The 18,770-nt window shown below is 54.0% G+C and overlaps 1 protein-coding gene across 1 annotated transcript in view; it reads left to right on the forward strand.

Annotated features, from left to right (window-relative positions):
* The window catches only part of SORCS2 (sortilin-related VPS10 domain containing receptor 2), a gene marked incomplete at its 5' end in the record, with an annotated part of 427,091 nt that overhangs the window by 384,170 nt on the left and 24,151 nt on the right, over positions 1-18,770 (forward strand). Inside the window, 7 exons of the mRNA XM_006875319.1 lie at positions 3,175-3,251; positions 9,910-10,001; positions 10,522-10,629; positions 14,653-14,773; positions 15,415-15,548; positions 16,081-16,209; positions 17,227-17,398. Coding sequence (XP_006875381.1) covers positions 3,175-3,251; positions 9,910-10,001; positions 10,522-10,629; positions 14,653-14,773; positions 15,415-15,548; positions 16,081-16,209; positions 17,227-17,398 — 833 coding nt within the window. The remainder of the gene's footprint in view (positions 1-3,174; positions 3,252-9,909; positions 10,002-10,521; positions 10,630-14,652; positions 14,774-15,414; positions 15,549-16,080; positions 16,210-17,226; positions 17,399-18,770) is intronic.

Here is an 18,770-nt window from a genome sequence, read left to right on the forward strand (position 1 = left end):
CCATACTTATTCAACCTGTATGCTGAGCAAATAATCCGAGAAGCTGGGTTATATGAAAAAAAAAAACATGGCATCAGGATTGGAGGAAGACTCATTAACAACCTGAGATATGCAGATGATACAACCTTGCTTGCTGAAAATGAAGAAGATAGATAGATAGATAGATAGATAGATAGATAGATAGATAGATAGATAGATAGATAGATAGAATGGATAAATGGATGAATGAATGGAAGGATGAGTGATAGGATGGATAGATGGGAGAATGGATGCATGGTTGGATGAAGGAATGGATAGATGGTAGATAAGTGCATGGATGGATGGTGGATTGATGGATGGATATCTGAGTAGATGGATGAATGGATGATTTGTATGGTGACTGACGTCTACTGATCCCTGAAGAAGGGTCTTTCAGGGATCAGTAAGTGTACTATGACACCTGCTTCCCTTTGGCCACCTGGTAACCCCAGGCCATGGTCCACTGACAAAGTGTGGGGAGGGCAGAGTATTTATCTCTTTTGCTGTGTTCCTTTGTGCTTTCCTGACCACCATTTGCAATTCGCTCATCATGCCCCACCTGACTTGGTGGTCACAGCCATGTGCGGATCTGGAGACAGGGGAGGTCAGAGAGGAAGTGCCCATGTAGTGAGAACTCACTGTATGCCAGGCCAGTGGCCCAGTGGGAGGAGTGGACAAGGAATGGGAAGTGGCAGGTTGGATTGGTCAACAACAAACTAGTGAGAGGAGGACACAGCTGGGGAAGCCCCTCCCACAGTCCCCTGCCTTGGGCCTCCGTTGCCCCATCTGCACATTGAGGGCTCTGTTGGTCTGTGGATGTGTCCTGCTATGTTACAGTCCCTGGTTCTGGTTTGGTGCCTCGCAGTCCCACAGAGCCTGAAGGCAGAACACCATTGAAAGCCGGACATCAGCACAATGAAACACACACTGGACATTTGCTGTGCCATTGTGCTGGCGTAGTGGACAGGGCTTCCCAGAGAGACCGTGGAGTCTGGGGTCATGCGGCGATATGGGGCTGCATTCCTCCTCTGTCCACCCCACCCATCCCCATTGTCCACTCATGGCACTGTGTGCATCCACACCATCCCTCCGTTAGCCTTTTCTCTGTCCCTTTGATTTGTGTGTTCTACAAGGAGCAGGGTGGGCAGAGCTACACCAGCCCCCACTCTGCATCGCAGCATGCCTGCCCTGCCGTCCCCGAGAAGATCATCCATTCTTTCATGTGTCCTCCCTCCATGCCAATCCCAGGCTGCCTATCCACCTGGCATGCCCTTCCACCAGGAGGACACCCTTCATTGATCTCCTTCCACCCCACACAGAACCAGCAGGGCTGCGGTCACTGCTCCTGCAAGTCCATAGAATTCAGCTATCCTGGCTTTGTGGACAGCTACATGGTCACCCCACCTCTTCCCCTGCTATCCTGAGAGCTTTCAGGGAGCTCACTTCCGATCTCCAGAGCTTAGCACAGGACTGAGGGGTTCAGAGGATCATTGGTGCTCAGCAAATATGGATGGATGGATGTAGGAATGGATGAGCAGGTGGAGTTAATGAAGGATGATGGATGAGTAGATGAATGGAGATAATAAATGAATGAAGGATAAGTGGATGGATGGGTAATGCACGAATGAATGGATGATGGCTAGATGAGTGAGTGGATGAATAAATGGATGAGTGGATGGACTTTAAAAAGCAAAATATAGGAGCACTCACACTCTGCCACTCTGTGTTAGAAGCCACACTAATTCATCTCTTTGAAGACAATCCATCTCCTTTGGAATTTTCCAACAACATCTAAACTTGATTCTTCATAATATACTTCTGAGAGGGCCTTGTAAACAAGGCTTTCAATGGCTCCAGAAGAGAGTCCAAACTGGCATCACAGGCCATTCTGAGGGCTCAGAGCCCCAGTCCCTGAGGAGACGCTGGGAGGGAAAGGGAGGTAGGTACCAGCTCCTCGGAGGCCCAATTGGTCAATTGATCCGGCTAGGACCAGCCCTTCAAGCAGCCATGGTCTCCAGGGCTCTTGTTCTTTCTGCAGGAGCCCACTCTGGGCTCAGTCTCCTCATCTGTAAAATGGGGTTGGATCGATGTGGGTGAAGGGTCCTGCTGTTCTGACACTAACTCAGGACTAGGTCCCTGCCACTGAGCATGGCCTTCAGGCCTCCCTTGAGACCGTCCCAGGCAGTAAATGGGAAGCTGCTCTGTGAACAAGCACCAAGGAGGGGCTTCCCATCGTCTCAGCAGCAATATGCCCACCTCAGCAAACTTGTAATGAGCAACTACTATGTCCAAGGCCTGCTTTGTGCAATCCAGTCCCTGTCCTTTCCTGTGGCCATCTGCTCCCCTGCACCAGCCCTGGAGCTGTCTTCAGACACAGCCCTGCCCAGCCCCCTCCTATCACCGGTGCCCCGACCCTCACTGCCCACCAGACTCTGCCTCAGCTGGTCTCCTCTTCTCCCTGCCTCCTCCTAGCCACCAGGGCTGGGATTGCCCCCATGCCCCTCCACCCAGCCTGAATCACTGTAATGTCAGTCATGGACTATCCGCTGCCTGGGGCCCATGCTGCTGTCCAGGCGAGAGGGCTAGCCATGGGAGCAGGAAGGCTGCTCGTAACGAGAGATGGTGGGCTGGAGGCCGCTGGGTGTATGAGGAAGGGGTGTGGGCAGGTACAGAGAGATTGCTCTGCCATCAACCCAGTGTAGAAGGCGGCGTTGGAAACATGTCCAGTGCAGACATGGGTGGTCAGCAGCCTGTTGGTCAGCCAGCTGAGTTCCCCTCCTGGGCACTAAGTCTAGATGTGAATGATTCAAGGCTGGTGTTCAAACAAAGTAGGAGTCTGGGTGACCAGTGCCAGGGGCAGGGCAGGGAAATGACAGAGACTTGGATGCAATATATTAGGGGTGGGGGTGAGGCCCCAGCCAGAGACACAGAGCAGCAACAGTACGGGGGACTGAATGTGGGCATCCGCGGAGGTCGGGGGCTCTGCTCAGAGGATGGCGCAGGGAGGGAGAGCTCAGAACAGGCAGTGGTACCCTTGAGTTAGTTAGGGTACATGCCAACTTCCACTGTCTGCAAGTTCTGGGGTCTCCAAGACTGCCATCAATTTCAGTGGTCTTTTAGACTGATCCCAAGTGACTCCCCCTTTCTCTGGGACAGGTAACCTGGGCTCACAGTTGGTGGAGTATAAAGAAGAAATGTACATCACTTCGGACTGCGGGCGCACCTGGCGGCAGGTAAGACGGCAGAGGAGGGGCCTGTTGGCTCACACCTGCCCCGAGAGGAAGTACCTGTTGTCACCCCATCCCTGAGGTGTGGTGTGAGGAACTCTGAGCCCAACAGTCCACCCACTGCACTAAAAGTGGCGTTGGATGGTCAGTGGTGGAGGCGGATGAGAGTCTCCACGGTAGGCAATGGCGTTCCGGGATTGGGGTCCCAGGTCCAGGGCTCAGGTGGACTTCGGTGGGAAGACACATGGAGGGGAGGATTCCCTGGGTCTGGGGCTGGGACTGGGATCCATGGGGAGCCCTGGGCAAAGAAGGGTCAGCAATGGATGGTGCAGGGCCCCTGGGGACTGTAGGTTGGGCTGTGCTGCAGACATCATGAAGACAGTTTGGGGAGCAGGCTTGGGGATCTGGGGGTAATCTGTCACAGCAACGTGGCCTGAGGAAACACTAGAACCAGTGTGGCCTCAGGGAGGTCAGGGCATGGCCGTGCACATGGACAAGTGAGGCGTCTCAGGGCCCCCAGGCAGAAACAGCCCCAACAGAACTGGAGTCCACAGACTTGTGTCCCAGGAGAGCGGCCACCACCTTGCTCAACACCTGTTACTTGTTTCCAGAAGAAAAAAGGGAAAAAAAGTGCCGCTGTTGAGCGGTGGCTGCATGGAGTGGCAATGTCTGCCCTGAGCGTTCAAGAGCATGAACCAAATATCTGTCTGTGTCTCTTTCCAAGACATACAAATTCTGTTTCTAGGCCAGTCTTGTACTTACACACATTCCAGTCAACAACTTCTGTCCCTGGTCACCTCCTGCGGGTCCCTATCAACAACCTGAGTCCTGGGTCACCTCCCATGGGTTCCCATCAACAACTTGAGTCCCGGGTCACCTCCCATGGGTTCCCATCAACAACCTAAGACCCGGGTCACCTCCCACGGGTTCCTGTCAACAACCTGCGTCCCGGGTCACCTCCCATGGGTTCCCATCAACAACCTGAGACCTGGGTCACCTCCCATGGGTTCCCATCAACAACCTGAGTCCCGGGTCACCTCCCATGGGTTCCCATCAACAACCTGAGACCTGGGTCACCTCCCACGGGTTCCTATCAACAACCTGCGTCCCGGGTCACCTCCCATGGGTTCCCATCAACAACCTGAGACCTGGGTCACCTCCCATGGGTTCCCATCAACAACCTGAGCCCTGGGTCACCTCCCACGGGTCTCCATCAACAACATCAGTCCTGTGTCACCTCCCACGGTCTCCATCCATAGCCTCTCCCCTAGTTCACCTTGGGGATCATCAAGTTCATCTGCAGTCTTGGTGCTGTGTGTGTATTTTTGTATAATATGCATGAAACAAGGAATTGTGCAAAGGGCAGAAGAGACTTACTGTGTGATACGACTTCTGTTTCCCCGGAAGGACTCAAACATGTTGAGGACTTTGTAAAATTCACCTCTGTCCACGTGTCAGCTCCTATACCCTATTAGAGTAAGCACAGGGGACAGAGTCTTTCGGTGGTGAAATGTTTGTTTTGGCCACTTGGCTGCTTGGCGTGGATTGCAGACAAGAATGTCAAGGTGCCTAGTGTGGCCCAACCTTAGATGTGTTCCCGTCCTGGTGGGTGGGGCATGGAGAGAAGACCCCAGGGGGTGGGCACTGGGCTATGCTCAGGAGGGAAGAGAGCTCTGCTACTGGGGTTCGAGGGGCTCTGATTATCCAGAGGGCGCAACTGGTGGAGGTGATAAAAACATTCCAGAGGGAATGATGAGTGTGCTTGGGCCACATAATCTTTTACAAGCAGGCCTTCCTTCAGATGACCAAACCCCAAACATAGCCAGAGACTCTTCGGGACCCTACAAAGCTTAGCCATTACTCTGCTGGCAGTTTCTCCTACTGGGGTGGGGATGGGGAGGTGGGGGGGGGGTGTTAAAATCATCAGGATCACCCATGGTGGACAGGTTTCACTGGAACTTCCAGACTAAGACAGACAAGGAAGGAGAGACGAACCACTTCTGAATCGTTAGCCGCTGAAGACCTTCTGAATTGCTGCAGAGCTGTCGGATAGAGTGTGGGAACATGAGCCTCTCAGGTTGGCAGACACTCAACATACGACCTGGGAAGAGCTGCCTCCTCAAAGCAGAGTGCTCCGTAATGACATGGACAAAGAGTCAAGATCTGCATTTGCTGACGAGCCAGGATTCCCAATGAAGAGACACAGCTGTAAATATCCATTACTAATCAGAACGTGGAATGCACAACATATGAATATAGGTAAATTGGAAATTGTCAAAAATCAAATGCATGAAGATCAATCTCATAAGCATTAGTGAGCTGAAATAAGCTGGTATTGGCTGTTTTAAGTCTGACAAACACATGGTTTCCTATGCTGGAAATGACAAATTGAAAAGGAATGGCGTTGCATTCATCATCAAAAACAACATTTCAAGATCTGTCTTGAAGTCCAAGGCTGCCTGTGATAGAACAATATCCATACCCCTACAGGGAGACCAGGAGCCTTGGCATGGCACTCCAGGATTAGCAGTGGACTGCTAACCACAAGGTCAGTGGTTCAAACCCACCAGTCACTCCTCAGGAACCCTATATAGGGTCGCTATGAGTTGGAACTGACTGGACAGCAATGAACAACAAGGTACACCAGTTAATACCACTATTATTCAAATTCGCACACCAACCACTAAAGCCAGTGATGGTGAAACGGAAGAATTCAAGGAGCTCTGGTAGCGTAGTGGTTACGAATCGGGCTGCGAACCTTAAGGTCAGCAGTTCGAAGCTACCAGCCACTCCACGGGAAAAAGATGAGGCTTTCTGCTCCCGTAAAGATTTACAGCCTCAGAAACCCTGCACAGGGTCGCTATGGGTTGGAACTGACTTCACAGCACATAACAACAACAACAGCTTCTTCAGTGTGAAATTGACCAAACAATCAAGATGTAGTGATTATCAGGAGCAATTGGAATGCAAAGGTAGGAAACAAAGAGAAAGGATTAGTAGTTGGAAAATATGGTCTTGGTGATAGAAATCATGCTGGAAACCGCATGACAGAACTTTGCAAGTCCAATGATTTATTCATTGCAAATACCTTTTTTACAACAACATAAAAGATGACTGTATACATGGACCTCACCAGATGGAATACACAGAACTCTAATTGACTACATCTGTGGAAAGAGACGGTGGAAAAGCTCCATATCATCAGTCAAAATCAGGCCAGGGGCAGATTTGGAACAGAGCATCAATTGCTCATATGCAAGTTCAGGCTGAAGCTGAAGGAAGTTAAAATAACTCCGCAAGAGCCAAAATATGATCTTGAGTAGGATGTGGCTGTTGTCAGATGCTGTGGTGTCGGTTCTGACTCACAGAGGCCCTATGTAGGGTTTTCAAGGCTGTAAATGATAGTGAGAGCAGAAGGCCTCACTGTTCTCTTTCAGAGAGGCTGCTGGTAGGTTTGAACTGCTGACCTAGTGGTAGCAATCCAGTACTTGTCCTACAGTGCCACCAGGATTCCTTGACCTTCAGTATATCAGAGACCGTCTCAAGGACAGACGGGTGCATTAGACACTCAAGACATCAAGACGACAGAAAGAAAGGGAAAGGTCATTAAGAAGACAAGGAAGAAATGAAAGATCAAAGTGGATGTCAGAAGAGACTCTGAAACTTGCTTTTCAGTGTAGAGATTCTAAGGCAATTGGAAGAAATGAGGTAAAAGAGTTGAAAGGAAATTTTCAAAGGGCCAGAGAAGACAAAATCAAGTATTATAATGAAATGTGCAAAGACCTCAAATTAGAAAACCAAAACGGAAGAACACGCTCAGCATTTCACAAGCTGAAAGAACTGAAAAAAAAAAAAAAAATCAAGCCTCAGGTTTTAATATCGATGGGTTCTATGGGCAAAATTGAAGGAGTCCTGGTGTGGCGCTGTAGGCTGATGCGTCAGACTGCAAAGTCGTTTGAACTGCAAGGGCAGTGGTTCAAGCTCACCAGCTGCTCCTTGCAAACCGTATACAGGGTCGCTATGGGTCAGAATTGACTCGACGACCCTTAACAACAACAACATGGGCAAAATAAATAACAGTAAACAATAAATAAAAAATAAACAACCAATAAACCAATAAACAGCATTCTTATCAATGGAGAAAAGATTGAACTTGTCAAGGACTTCATTCTTCTTGGATCAACTATCAACACTCACAGAAGTAGCAGTCAAGAGATCAGACGACGTATTGCACTGGGCAAATGTGCTGCACAGGAACTTTTTAAAGTGTTGAAGAGTAGAGATGTCAGCTTGAGGACTAGGGTGCGCTTGACACAGGCCATGGTATTTTTAATCACTTTGTTGTTATTGTTAAGTGCCACTGAGTCGATTCCAACTCATAGCGACCCTATATAGGGTTTCCGAGGAGCGGCTGGTGGGTTTGAACTTCCGACCTTGTGGTTCGAAGTCCAGTGCTGATCCTACAGTGCCACATCAGGAGTCCATCAATTCATCTGCATGTGAAAAGTGGACAATGGATAAGGAAATGCTAGGAGAATCGATGCATTTGAATTATGGTGTTAGTAAAGAATATTGAAAGTAAGTGACAGAAGAATAAATGAATAGTCTGTGTTGGAGGAGATACAACCAGAATGCTGCTTAGAAGTGAGGATGGTGAGGCTCCATCTCTCATCCTTTGGACATGTTATCAGGAGGGACCAGTCCCTGGAGAAGGACATCATGCTTGGTAAAGAGGAGGGTCCTTGATGAGATGGTTGACACCATGGCAGTAACAATGGGCTCAAACATAGCAACAATTGTGAGGGTGGCACAAGACCTGGCAGTGTTTCTGTGGTGTGTAGGGTCACTGTGAGTCAGAACTGACTGGATGAGGAAGGACCAGCCACCTGGAGTGGATCAGGCACAGACACTAGGACAGTGGGTGGTCACAGATACTGAGACACTACTGGGAACGGGGTCCTCTGCCCACAGGTGAGTGAGAGGGGAGGTGACTCTGTAGGAAACAGGGTGATCAAGGGCCATTCCCAAGTCCCTGGGACCACTTGGGCCACCCCACCATTGGGAGATCCTGAGGAGCTGGGAAGCATGAGAGTAACAGGATAGCCAAATTTGGGGGTGGTCACCCTACTGCTGAAGCTCTACGATCCTCGGATGCAGGGCCTAGGCTCTTTGTCCCCCCTCCCTCCCCACGTGCCTTCTACAGGCTCCCAAGAGCTCACCATTCCAGCAGGGTGTACCTCCAGAGTGGTGAGCAGGGTTTCTTTAGCACCCCCATTTCCTCCTCCACCACCTACCTGCTCTCTGCCAGGAATATTTCAGGGAGTCTGGGGAAAGTGCAGTCACAGCCCTGTGTGGAAAATGTCTGGTTGAAGCACCAGCTGAGTCCAGACATCCCCACCCTGCTTAACAATCACCTGTATGTCCTCAACTCTGCCCTCTCCTGTGTCCACACCTGCTTTCTACACCTGTGTCCACACCTGCTTCCTCACCTGTGTCCACACCTGCTTTCTACACCTGTGTCCACACCTGCTTCCTCACCTGTGTCCACACCTGCTTTCTACACCTGTGTCCACACCTGCTTCCTCACCTGTGTCCACACCTGCTTCTACATCTGTGTCCACACCTACTTCCTCACCTGTATCTTCACCTCTGTTCCCACCTGTGTTTCCACACCTATCCCCACCCCTTGTCCTCACCTGTTCCCCTACCTGTTCCTGACCTGTGTCCTAACATGTGTCTTACTTGTCCACAATCGGCCAGGTCAGCACAGTGATGGTCCCTCCTAGCATGGTGCAGTTTCCTCAGACGGATCGCTGGCCCTTGTGTGAGGGTCTTGTCGAGACAGGATGGACTCTTTTGGCTTGGGCAAGGGGCAACGTGGGCTCAGTGGCTTTTTCCTTCTTCCCTGAGTTTTGTGTTTGGAGTCCACAGGCCCAGGAGGCTGATTGGATGTGGACTGTGTGTGGGCCCACAATGAGCCGTTTCCTGGAGGAGGTGCAGGGTCAGGTAGTATGGGGGAGGGGGCACTGTCCACGTATTGATGTCCACAGAAGATCTACAGGGAACCTCGTGTGTCATGGTGGGAATCTAGACTTAGGAACCATACCGCCACCTGTCAGCTGGGAGGTCTCTGAACCTGAGTTTCCCTCTCTGTAAAAGGATACCCTTCCAGGGCTATTTGCAGACATGCAAGGCTGCTAAGTGACCTTGGGTCCCCTGAAGCACTGATGGGATTCATTCATTCATTCACCCTTCCCACACACACTTCCTGAATTCCCACTGTCACCCAAGCTGTGAGGACCATGACAGGCCAGTGTAGGGTGTGCTGGGCATCAGGGAGGTCTTCCTGGAGGAGGTGGCACAGCCCTGCAGTGAGTGTGCATGTCTAACAGGGATTTGCGCTGACTGCCCATCTTTGCTGTGAGTGCAGTCTCTGTTCTCCTGCCCGTGTTTTCATGACCCGGTTTTCCTCCTCAGCTTGGTTTGCATACGTAATCTGTCTGGCGTCAGTGGCTTAGAAATTGCCCCATTGTCTGTCCACTGCACATGGGTTAGTCCTGTCCTGCACCCCAACACATTCCCTTTTGAGCAGTGACCCGGCCCAGAGCCCCCTCTAGCTCCCAGGCCTGCCTCCGAGCACATCTTTCCATCTGTCTGTTTGCAGGTGTTTGAGGAAGAACACCATGTTTTGTACCTGGACCATGGTGGGGTCATTGTGGCTGTCAAGGACACCTCCATTCCTCTGAAGGTCCTCAAGTAAGGATGCCCTGGATCTCCACCTGGGCACCTCTGGGAACATTCCCCACGAGGCAGGAACAGGTGGGGTGGGAGCTGGCCGGACAGGCATGCGGCCGGCTGGGGCAGTCAGAAGAGCTCCCCAGTAAGAGTCAGGGTTGTTTGGGGAACTGAAGGCAGGCATGATTCTGGCCCCCAGGCAAGGCTCAGACACTAGGGGGCTGGCTGAATGGGACATTTCCCGAGGCCCGATAGCCCCACAATTTGGAGGCACAGAGCCTTTCGGTGTCCAGACAAGATGCCCAGGCTCTGCACCCTACATTGTTAAGTGGATGAAGCCACTGTCCTTGAGATGAGATGAGACGGTGAGAAGGGGGCTCAACTGTGGTCCAGACGCTGGGTAGCCAGGTGGGGAGCTGCTTCTCCAGCCTGTTCGCCCAGTTGCTGCCGGAGGTATCTAACTGGGGTCCAGCAGGTGGGCAGGTGGCCTGGAGGAGGGAGTGTTCCCTGCCCGCTCACCACCTAATACCCTCTCTCACAGGTTCAGTGTGGACGAGGGCATCACATGGAGCACCCACAACTTCACCAGCACCTCGGTGTTCGTGGACGGGCTGCTGAGTGAGCCAGGAGACGAGACACTCGTCATGACGTGAGTAAGAGATTGCTGGGCAGGCGGCTAGAACTGCCTCAGGCCGGGGGCCATAGTGGACGGCCACTCTGGCCCATCGTGTCTCAGGGGCAAAACTCACAGCTGGTCATCCAGCCTTCCTTGCCATCCTCCTTGTTTTCACTTTCATCTTTGCACCAGCCTCTGCCACCCAGGGCCAGGTGAGGCACCTGATGTCCAAAGTGTTCTCCATCATGACCACTGGAAGGCAGCCATTCAGGGCTGGTCTAGAAGCAGGTAACCTGCCAGGGTTACCTGGATGTGAGGGCACCAAGATGCACTCTCCGTCTGAGGGAGAGGGCTGCTTTGGGTGTCTCCCCATCCCTGTCTCCAGTAGACGTTATGATGATAATGATGGTGATATTGTGATGACAGTAGTGATAAAGGTCATCACCATGGTAGTGGCCGTAGTGATGATGATGGTGATGACAATGGTGGTGGTGATGTTGCTGCTTCTGCTAAGGTGATGATGGTGACAATGATAATGATGAGCGTTTGTCCCTGACATACGGGTTCTTAACTGACTTCCACCATCAGGCCCACAGGCCCAGACAGTGCGCTGTGGAGCAGGGCACACGTGAGCTGAGCTGGGCATCAACCTTGCTCGCATCTCTTTCCCACCACCTACGGTGACAAGACTTCATGCTAAGGAATCCCTGCTTCTGTGGTGTGTGTAGTGCAGCAAATGCATGGTGCACACACTCACATCTGCCCTGCTCACCTTCATATGCGTGACCTTGTCCTCTCTCGTGCCACTGCCCTGAGAAGGGCCAGGCCATCCCAGTCCACATCCTCGGTTTTCCACGTGGACAAGCCCTTCAGGTGGCCTCATCCCTCCTGGGGTTCCCCTCAAGGTACCCACCCCTTCAGGGCACAGCTGGCAGACATGTGTTTCTATTCTACCCTCTTCATACTAACCTCCTGTCCCTAGCGTCCCCCAGCATCACCCAGCAAGGGCTCAGGATGTGGAGACCAGGCTCTGAGGGGGAACTGTCCAGCACCCAACTCTGCTCTGATTTCCTTCTACTGACTCTATCTCGTTCATCTGTCTGCCTGTCTGTCTCTTTTTCTCTCTGTCTTCCTTTGTGTGAGACTGTGTTTCTGCCTCTCTGTTTGTCTGTGTGCCTCTGTCTCTCTCCCTCCCTCATTCTCTGAGTCCTTCTGCATCTTTTTGTATCTCTTTTTCTTTCTCTCTCCATCCCTTTCTGCCGTTTTCCTGTCTCCCACACACTTGGAGCACTGACCCAGATGGTTCCTGGTCCACATCTGCCCACAACTGGCATCTAAGCCACTGTGGCTGCTTCTAGACCTTCTCTTAGCCTCCTTTACCCTTGCCACTTCTCTTCCTACCAGCATGACCCCGGAGCCAGGAGGGGGCTCCCGGAGCTGGCCAGGTGGATGGGTGCTTCGTGCAGGGCAGGGGTTCATCATCTGAACCTGCCTGTTTCCTTATGAATATGAAGCAGCACACAGGACTCTTAGCAGACCGATGTTTCTGTGTTCATCAGATGAGGGCTTGAGCTTTATAAAGGCAGAACTTCAGATGCATCAAAGGAAATTTATCAGATCAGCTCTGCTCAAGCTGGAGACGAGGAGAGATACGATGTTTTCTTCTTTCCCCCCCTCTCCCCCCATGGGAACAACCACGGGTCACACTTCCTGTGCAAAGTAGCGCAGCCTTAAAGCTGTCAGCTCGGGGTTCAAGTTCTGGCTCCACCACTTGGTAAGCAGTGACCATGGGTCCCTGGGAGGCCCGTTGCCTTTGTCTTAGCCTCAGTTTCCCCATCTGCCACCCCTGTTTGTTAGTCTGTCCCACTGTGATACTGGAAGTGATGTCACTGGTATTGCGGATACCAGCAAGGTAACCCATAGTGGACAGGTTTCAATGGTGCTTTGGTCTCAAAGAGACTAGGAAGAAAGGTCTGGATATCTACTTCCAAGAATCATCTGGTGAAAAGCCTTCTGATCACATGAGGATGTTGCCAGCTAGAGTGGTGGACGATGAGCCCCCTAAGGAGGAAGAATCCAGCATACAGAGTGATCACAGCCGTAGACTCAGGCAGAGCAGCGGATGGCTGGAGAGGACGGGGCGGCGTTTTGTTCTGTTGTGTGGGGGGCTTTCGTGAGTCAGAACACATGTGACGGCACCTAACAACAACCAGCTCCATGCTTCGGGGTATGACGCCCACTCCCACCAAGGGCCAGGCCTGCACCCACCACTGCCAACCCAGCATCCATAGGGAAAGGTCAGTCTTATCCCCATCAGAAAGCCAAGGACAGGAAATTCCTGGAGAGAAAGGGCTTGCCTGAGGCCCCAGGAGCAGCAAATGGGCTGTCAACCCAGGCCTGCTCCTCAGATCCGCCCTCTAAAGCCAAGCCTTGGACATTGGAGCCGGCCACCACGACCCAAGTCACCAAGAACACGTCAGGGCTTCCTAAAGCCCCACCTTAACCTGGGAATGCGGTCTGAGTCCTTCATATGGTGCCTGGACATACCCGAGTGCCCAGCCCCTGTCAGCATACTCAGAAGGAGACCAGACCAGGGTAGGGTGTGTCACCTCCACCATCTGGATTCTTGACCTCTGGTAATGTGACCGTGCCAGGAAAGGGACCTATGAACCTGACAGCACCTCACCCCCCCAGCACGAGGGGACCCACTGGGAGAGACCTTGACTGGGGAGTTGCCTCCAGGGACTGCAGGCATGGCTGTGGGAGGGGGACAGTGAGCACCTTCCAAACGTGTCTGGGGCTCACTTTGCCAATGGTGATGGATCAAAGGAGCAGAATTAATAGTGTGGGTAGGCTGGGCTGGGTACAATCACCCATTGTCAACCCAGGGATCCTGCAGGAAATTGAGGGGGATACCAGGCTCTGGACAAGGACAGTGAGGCTGGGGTCTCAGCAATGGGTAGGGTGCTGAGGAGGGATTGGATGAGTCCCCTGTGAGGGGCACACTTGCCCCACGGTGTTTGCCAAAGAGCGTGGCTGGCAGTGGGCTGGTTGCCTACCCATTGTTGAGACCCCAGCCTCACTGTCCTTGTCCAGAGCCTGGTATCCCCCTTACCTTCCTGCAGGCTCCCTGGGTTGACAATGGGTGATTGTACCCAGCCCAGCCTACCCACACTATTAATTCTGCTCCTTTGATTCGGGGGTCATCTTACTCAGCCTCAACATCCATCACTCACCCCACAAAGCACAGTGGAAGGGGTTGCCTGACCCTGCTCACCTCTGGAGGAGGGGGCCTCAGGAGTCCAAGCTCCTGATTATTCACACCGCCCCAGGCTACCCCAGGGTCCCACATGCTGCCCTGAGTTGGGCCTGGGAAACATCGAGGCAGACTGGGAGGGGGGTGTTTCCCACCCACCTCTCCATGCCCCGTGACCGAGGACTGTCCAATGAGGAGGCAGGAACAGCATGTGTGTGGGGGGTGTCTCTCTGTGCCTCAGTTTCCTTGATGGAGTGTGAGTAGGACCAGAAAGCGGTGTTCCCACATCGTGGGTACTGTGACCACTGCCCCTCCACCTGCTTCCTGCACCCCAACAGAGGGTGGTAGTCACATGACCAGCACAGACAGTGACCTCCAGCCAGCAGTGATGGGAGTCCCATCTGCACGGTGGTCTGAGTCCCTCAGTTCAGACCCCTAGACACAGTCTGACAGGCTGAGAAGTGGGCAGCTGGACGGACAGGCGTCTCTTAAAGTCATCCTGGAAACAGCAGGAGATGAGCCCCCAGGACCTGCTTCCTTGTCCACCAAGTTGGGGCCATGTGGGGCTGGACAGATTGACCAAGACCAACGTCAAGTGTGAGGGTTCTGGGAACATTGGTGCCCACTCCTGACCCAGTGTCTGTGGACTGCATGGGTCACTCCTGTTCCTGTCCCCAGGTGATCCTTTGAGACCAGGGAGGTCTTGGGGGTCCCGTGGACAGGTGGAGAAACGGAGGGAAGGTGGCTTGCTCATGAAGATGAGGACCAGCTAATGGCCTCTCTCTTGCCCCACCCCCCAGGGTCTTTGGCCACATCAGTTTCCGCTCTGACTGGGAACTGGTCAAGGTGGACTTCCGGCCCTCATTTCCCCGGCCATGCATCGAGGACGACTATGATTCCTGGGAACTCTCCGACCTGCAGGTGTGGCTGGGGGCAGGCGAGGGGAGACGGCCTTGCAGTGGGGGAATGCAGGAACTTCTGGGGTGCAGACACACTCATCTTAGCCTTCTGGGGTCCCCCATGCTCCTACTCAGAGAATCCACTCTCAGACTCTCTTATGATTGCTTCCTTCTCCTGGGGTTTCCCGGGGCTCAGACCCTGTAGGGTGGATATAATCAGAATGTTCCAGTTCTAGGGAGGACACAGTACACATCCCCTTTCCCTCTCTCCTTCAGCGCAGGCTCTGTGATGACTTTGGGGTGCATACAGTGGGTGCTGTGGGACTGCTGGGGGGCTGAAGACCACCTGTGTGGCTCAGTGTAACCCGTAGTCTTTTCCTCAGAGGGTTGCATTTCCCTGCAGCTCCGTGAGCCCTCGGGCCACTGCAGGGCCTTGTACACACACAGTAGGTGCTTGGTGACTTCTGGTGGGTCGGGGTGAGAACAGGGTCCCCCAGCCTGACCCTGGAACACTGCTTCCCTTCGGGGCTCAGCTCCCACATCTGTAGAAGGGGCACCCTCTTATACTGGTCAGGGCTTCGGGATCAGCCATTTGAGGGACAGAAAAGACCTACAGGGCCCTTCTCGGGTCACCCTGACCCTCTTGGGTCACCACCACCACAGGGTGACCGCTGCATCATGGGCCAGCAGAGAAGTTTCCGGAAGAGAAAGCCCACATCCTGGTGCATCAAGGGGAGGAGTTTCACGTCGGCACTTAGATCCCACACCTGCGAGTGTAGGGACTCCGACTTCCTCTGGTGAGAAAGCTCGGAGGTCCTCCCCGGAGGTCTCTCACAACTGCTAGTGGTCCAGGAAAACAAGGCTGGCTGGCCTGCACTTTGTAACCCATCTCGGTTCAGAACCATATTCTATTCACAGAACCCAGCCAAGTTCATCTTATGTTGGGGGTGGGAGCGGGCTGGGGAGGGGTGGAACTCCACCTGGAAGGGAGGGACACTGAGGAGCTGGTAGACCTGCTGTCCCGTCTATCTGGGGGGAGAGTGAGGGATGGCATTCTGCTCAGCCTTGCCCTTCTGGTCCCTGACCCGACCATCCCCTGCTCTGCTCAGTGCTGGCTGCCCCCTGTCCCCAGGGGAACACCCCAGTTCCTGCCCACTCTGCCTCATCTTTCACCTGTCCTCTTCAGACTTGTCCCTCCCCACTCTGCCCCAGCTCTCTCCCCTTCCAGAAGCCCTCGGGACTCCCTAAGCATCATGGGAGTTCCTCTCTGTGCCCCCAGCCTCAGTCTGCTCCAAGGCAGCCCCTAACTGTGACCTTCCCTCCTCCCAGTGACTACGGGTTTGAGCGTGCCCTGTCCTCGGAGCCCGATGCCAGCAAGTGCTTGGCCAACTTCTGGTTTGATCCTGCGTCCCCTCCAGACGACTGTGCTGTGGGCCAGACCTACATCAGCAGCCCCGGGTGAGTGGACAGAGCTTCATGGGGCTAGGGACCACGTCTGCAGGTGTTAGCAGGCACCTCCTGAGTCACAGGAACCATCTGACTCCAAGTGTCCAGGGTCCCGGAAGGGCCTGGCGAGGGCTCTGAGCAAAGAATAAGGACGGAGGCGGTACCAGGGGCCGGGGACCTCATTCCTGCCTGGGGGCTACAACAGAGCTGGGGCTCCCTCACCCAGAGAAGCAGGTGTCTGGACCCTGACCCACGCACAGTCTCCTGCTGGGGGCTGGAGGGGCATCTGTGACACCCCCTCGGCAGCTGTCCCTGACCATACCCTGGACTCCTGGGAGGGGCATCTGGAGCTGGGCAGGAAGGCAAGGGGCCACCTCCCCCATCTGCCAGCTCACCTGAGGTGCAGGAGGGTAGCTGAATGGCTTAGAGTAGGGGAGCCAGGTCACTGGGCACTGCCTGCTGACCGGGCAGACTCAGCTCACCCCACACCTGCCCTGGCCGGAGCACCGTCCTCTGTGTCAGCTGCAGGTGCCTCTCAGGGACCCCAGTGCCCCCCCTCCCCCCAGCCAGGCCTCCCACTGTCAGGTCCAAGTCATCCTGCAGGGTGTGGTCAGCGGGTTGTGGACAGAGCCCCAAGGGCCAGCACCTGCCACACTAGACACTTGATGAACAGGCACAAAGATCCAGGGACAGTGTCCCTGAGCCCACCTCCCTCAAGGACACCAGGGGGAGCTTGTTTGGCTGTGGCTGTATTGTGAACCCCGGGCCTGGTCAGGACTGGACCCCAGTCCCTCTCGGGCCTCAGCAGGCAGCGAAGTGAGCACAGCTGACTGCCCTGTTACAAGCCCCACGATGTGTCAGGAAGGTTGGATGACTGAGCACACCATCCAGGCACCTCAGTCTCCTCATCTCTGAAATGGGCAGGAGAGCTGTGATGGCCGTCGAGGCCTGACGTCCGAGAGCATGGCCCGCAGGCAGTGGACTTGTCCCCACCACTGACGCCAGTCCCCACCCCTCTTCTGACTGCAGGTACCGCAAGGTGGCGTCCAATGTGTGCAAAGGCGGCGTGGACCTGCAGCGGGGGGCAGGGTCGCTCCAGTGCCCTCTCATGCCGCCCCGGGGCCTGCGGGTCAGCATCCAAGGAGAGGCAGTGGCTGTGCGGCCGGGAGAGGATGTCCTGTTTGTGGTGCGGCAGGAGCAGGTGGGCAGCCCAACCAGATCGCGTGGACCCTGCCAGGGGGTGACCAGGGGGAGGATGACCCTTCCCCGTCCATACCAGGAAGCGTGGACCTCGCTGAGGGTGACAGATAGGGACCGACCTCTCCCCATCCAGACCAGGGCTCGTGGACCCTGCTGAAGGGTGATGGGGGTGGGGGGTTTGGTGGGGTAGGGGGCTGACCCCTCCCCATCCAGACCAGGGCGCGTGGACCCCGCCGAGGGGTGAAAGAGGGGAGGGGCCGACACCTCCCGGTGGAGGCCAGCAGTTGTAGTGAGGCGTGGCCCCGAGGAACGTCAGCGGACGTGGGCGTGGCATATGTATCTGTCTGTGTGTAGTGAGTGTGTGCGGTGTGTGGGACTGTGTTGTGTGTGGAGTGGGTGTGTGTGTTGTGTGTGTCTGTGCTGCAAAGTGCTTTATTAGCATATCAAGAAGACAACTATCCATCCAATTCCTTTCCCCCAAGGTAATAACTGTTAACAGCGCTTAAGTGACGGCGTTTCCACAAATGGCATTCCCACATAAATCCTATGCGTATAGCCTGCACAGCACAGATTAAGAAACCAACTCAGGAGGGTGCGGTGGTGAAAACCATATGATTCCTGTACGATTTGTAAGGTGCGGGAATATTTATCATCTGTGCCCTTCTGATGCTAGACATAGTGAGTGCTCTTTGTAGAAAATTCCCAAACAGAAGTTAGACACCATTGCCAACCTGCAGAGCATTCCAGCAGTGAGACACATGAGGGTAAGTTTGCACCCATTTGAGGGGCCACCCTTGGGCCCAGATGTTCCTGGGACGATCAGATCTGTGGGCATTCTTGACTCTGGTTAGCTAATAGGGAACGTGAACAGCTGAGGTTTGTAAACCGAGTTTTCTTTCAGTGCTCTCTTCAAGGGTGGTGGCAAGCCTTTGGTGGTGGTGATGGTGAGGTCTTGGGTGTTGACACACAGGGACCCTCCTTGTCCAGTGTAGGCAGAAAACAGGACACAGAACTGTGCACATGCCTTCCCTCAATCCTTGTGGCAACCTGACCAGGGTGGACTCTGAAACTGAGGAAACCGAGGCTCTGAGAGGACAAGTCTCTGACCACTGCTTGGTGACAAGTGTGATTGGGTCTCAGGCCTCTCCCATGTCCATATGCCCCACTGTGACCAACCTGAGATTCAAGCTCCAAGCTTGGGCTGAGGCCTGGGAGGGGCGGCAGAGGATGAAGCCCCCTACCCAGCCTGGGCGCATGTGGACACTCCCAGTGGACCAACCTTCCTTTGCCCCCGCTCCCCGGGAGCTCTGTAAAAGTGGCCATCTGCTGCCCCCTAGAGCCTGGCTTCTTCAGATCCCTGAATGGTGCCTGGA

The sequence above is a fragment of the Chrysochloris asiatica genome, unplaced genomic scaffold, assembly GCF_000296735.1.
Source record: "Chrysochloris asiatica unplaced genomic scaffold, ChrAsi1.0 scaffold00319, whole genome shotgun sequence".
Taxonomy (NCBI): Eukaryota; Metazoa; Chordata; class Mammalia; order Afrosoricida; family Chrysochloridae; genus Chrysochloris; species Chrysochloris asiatica.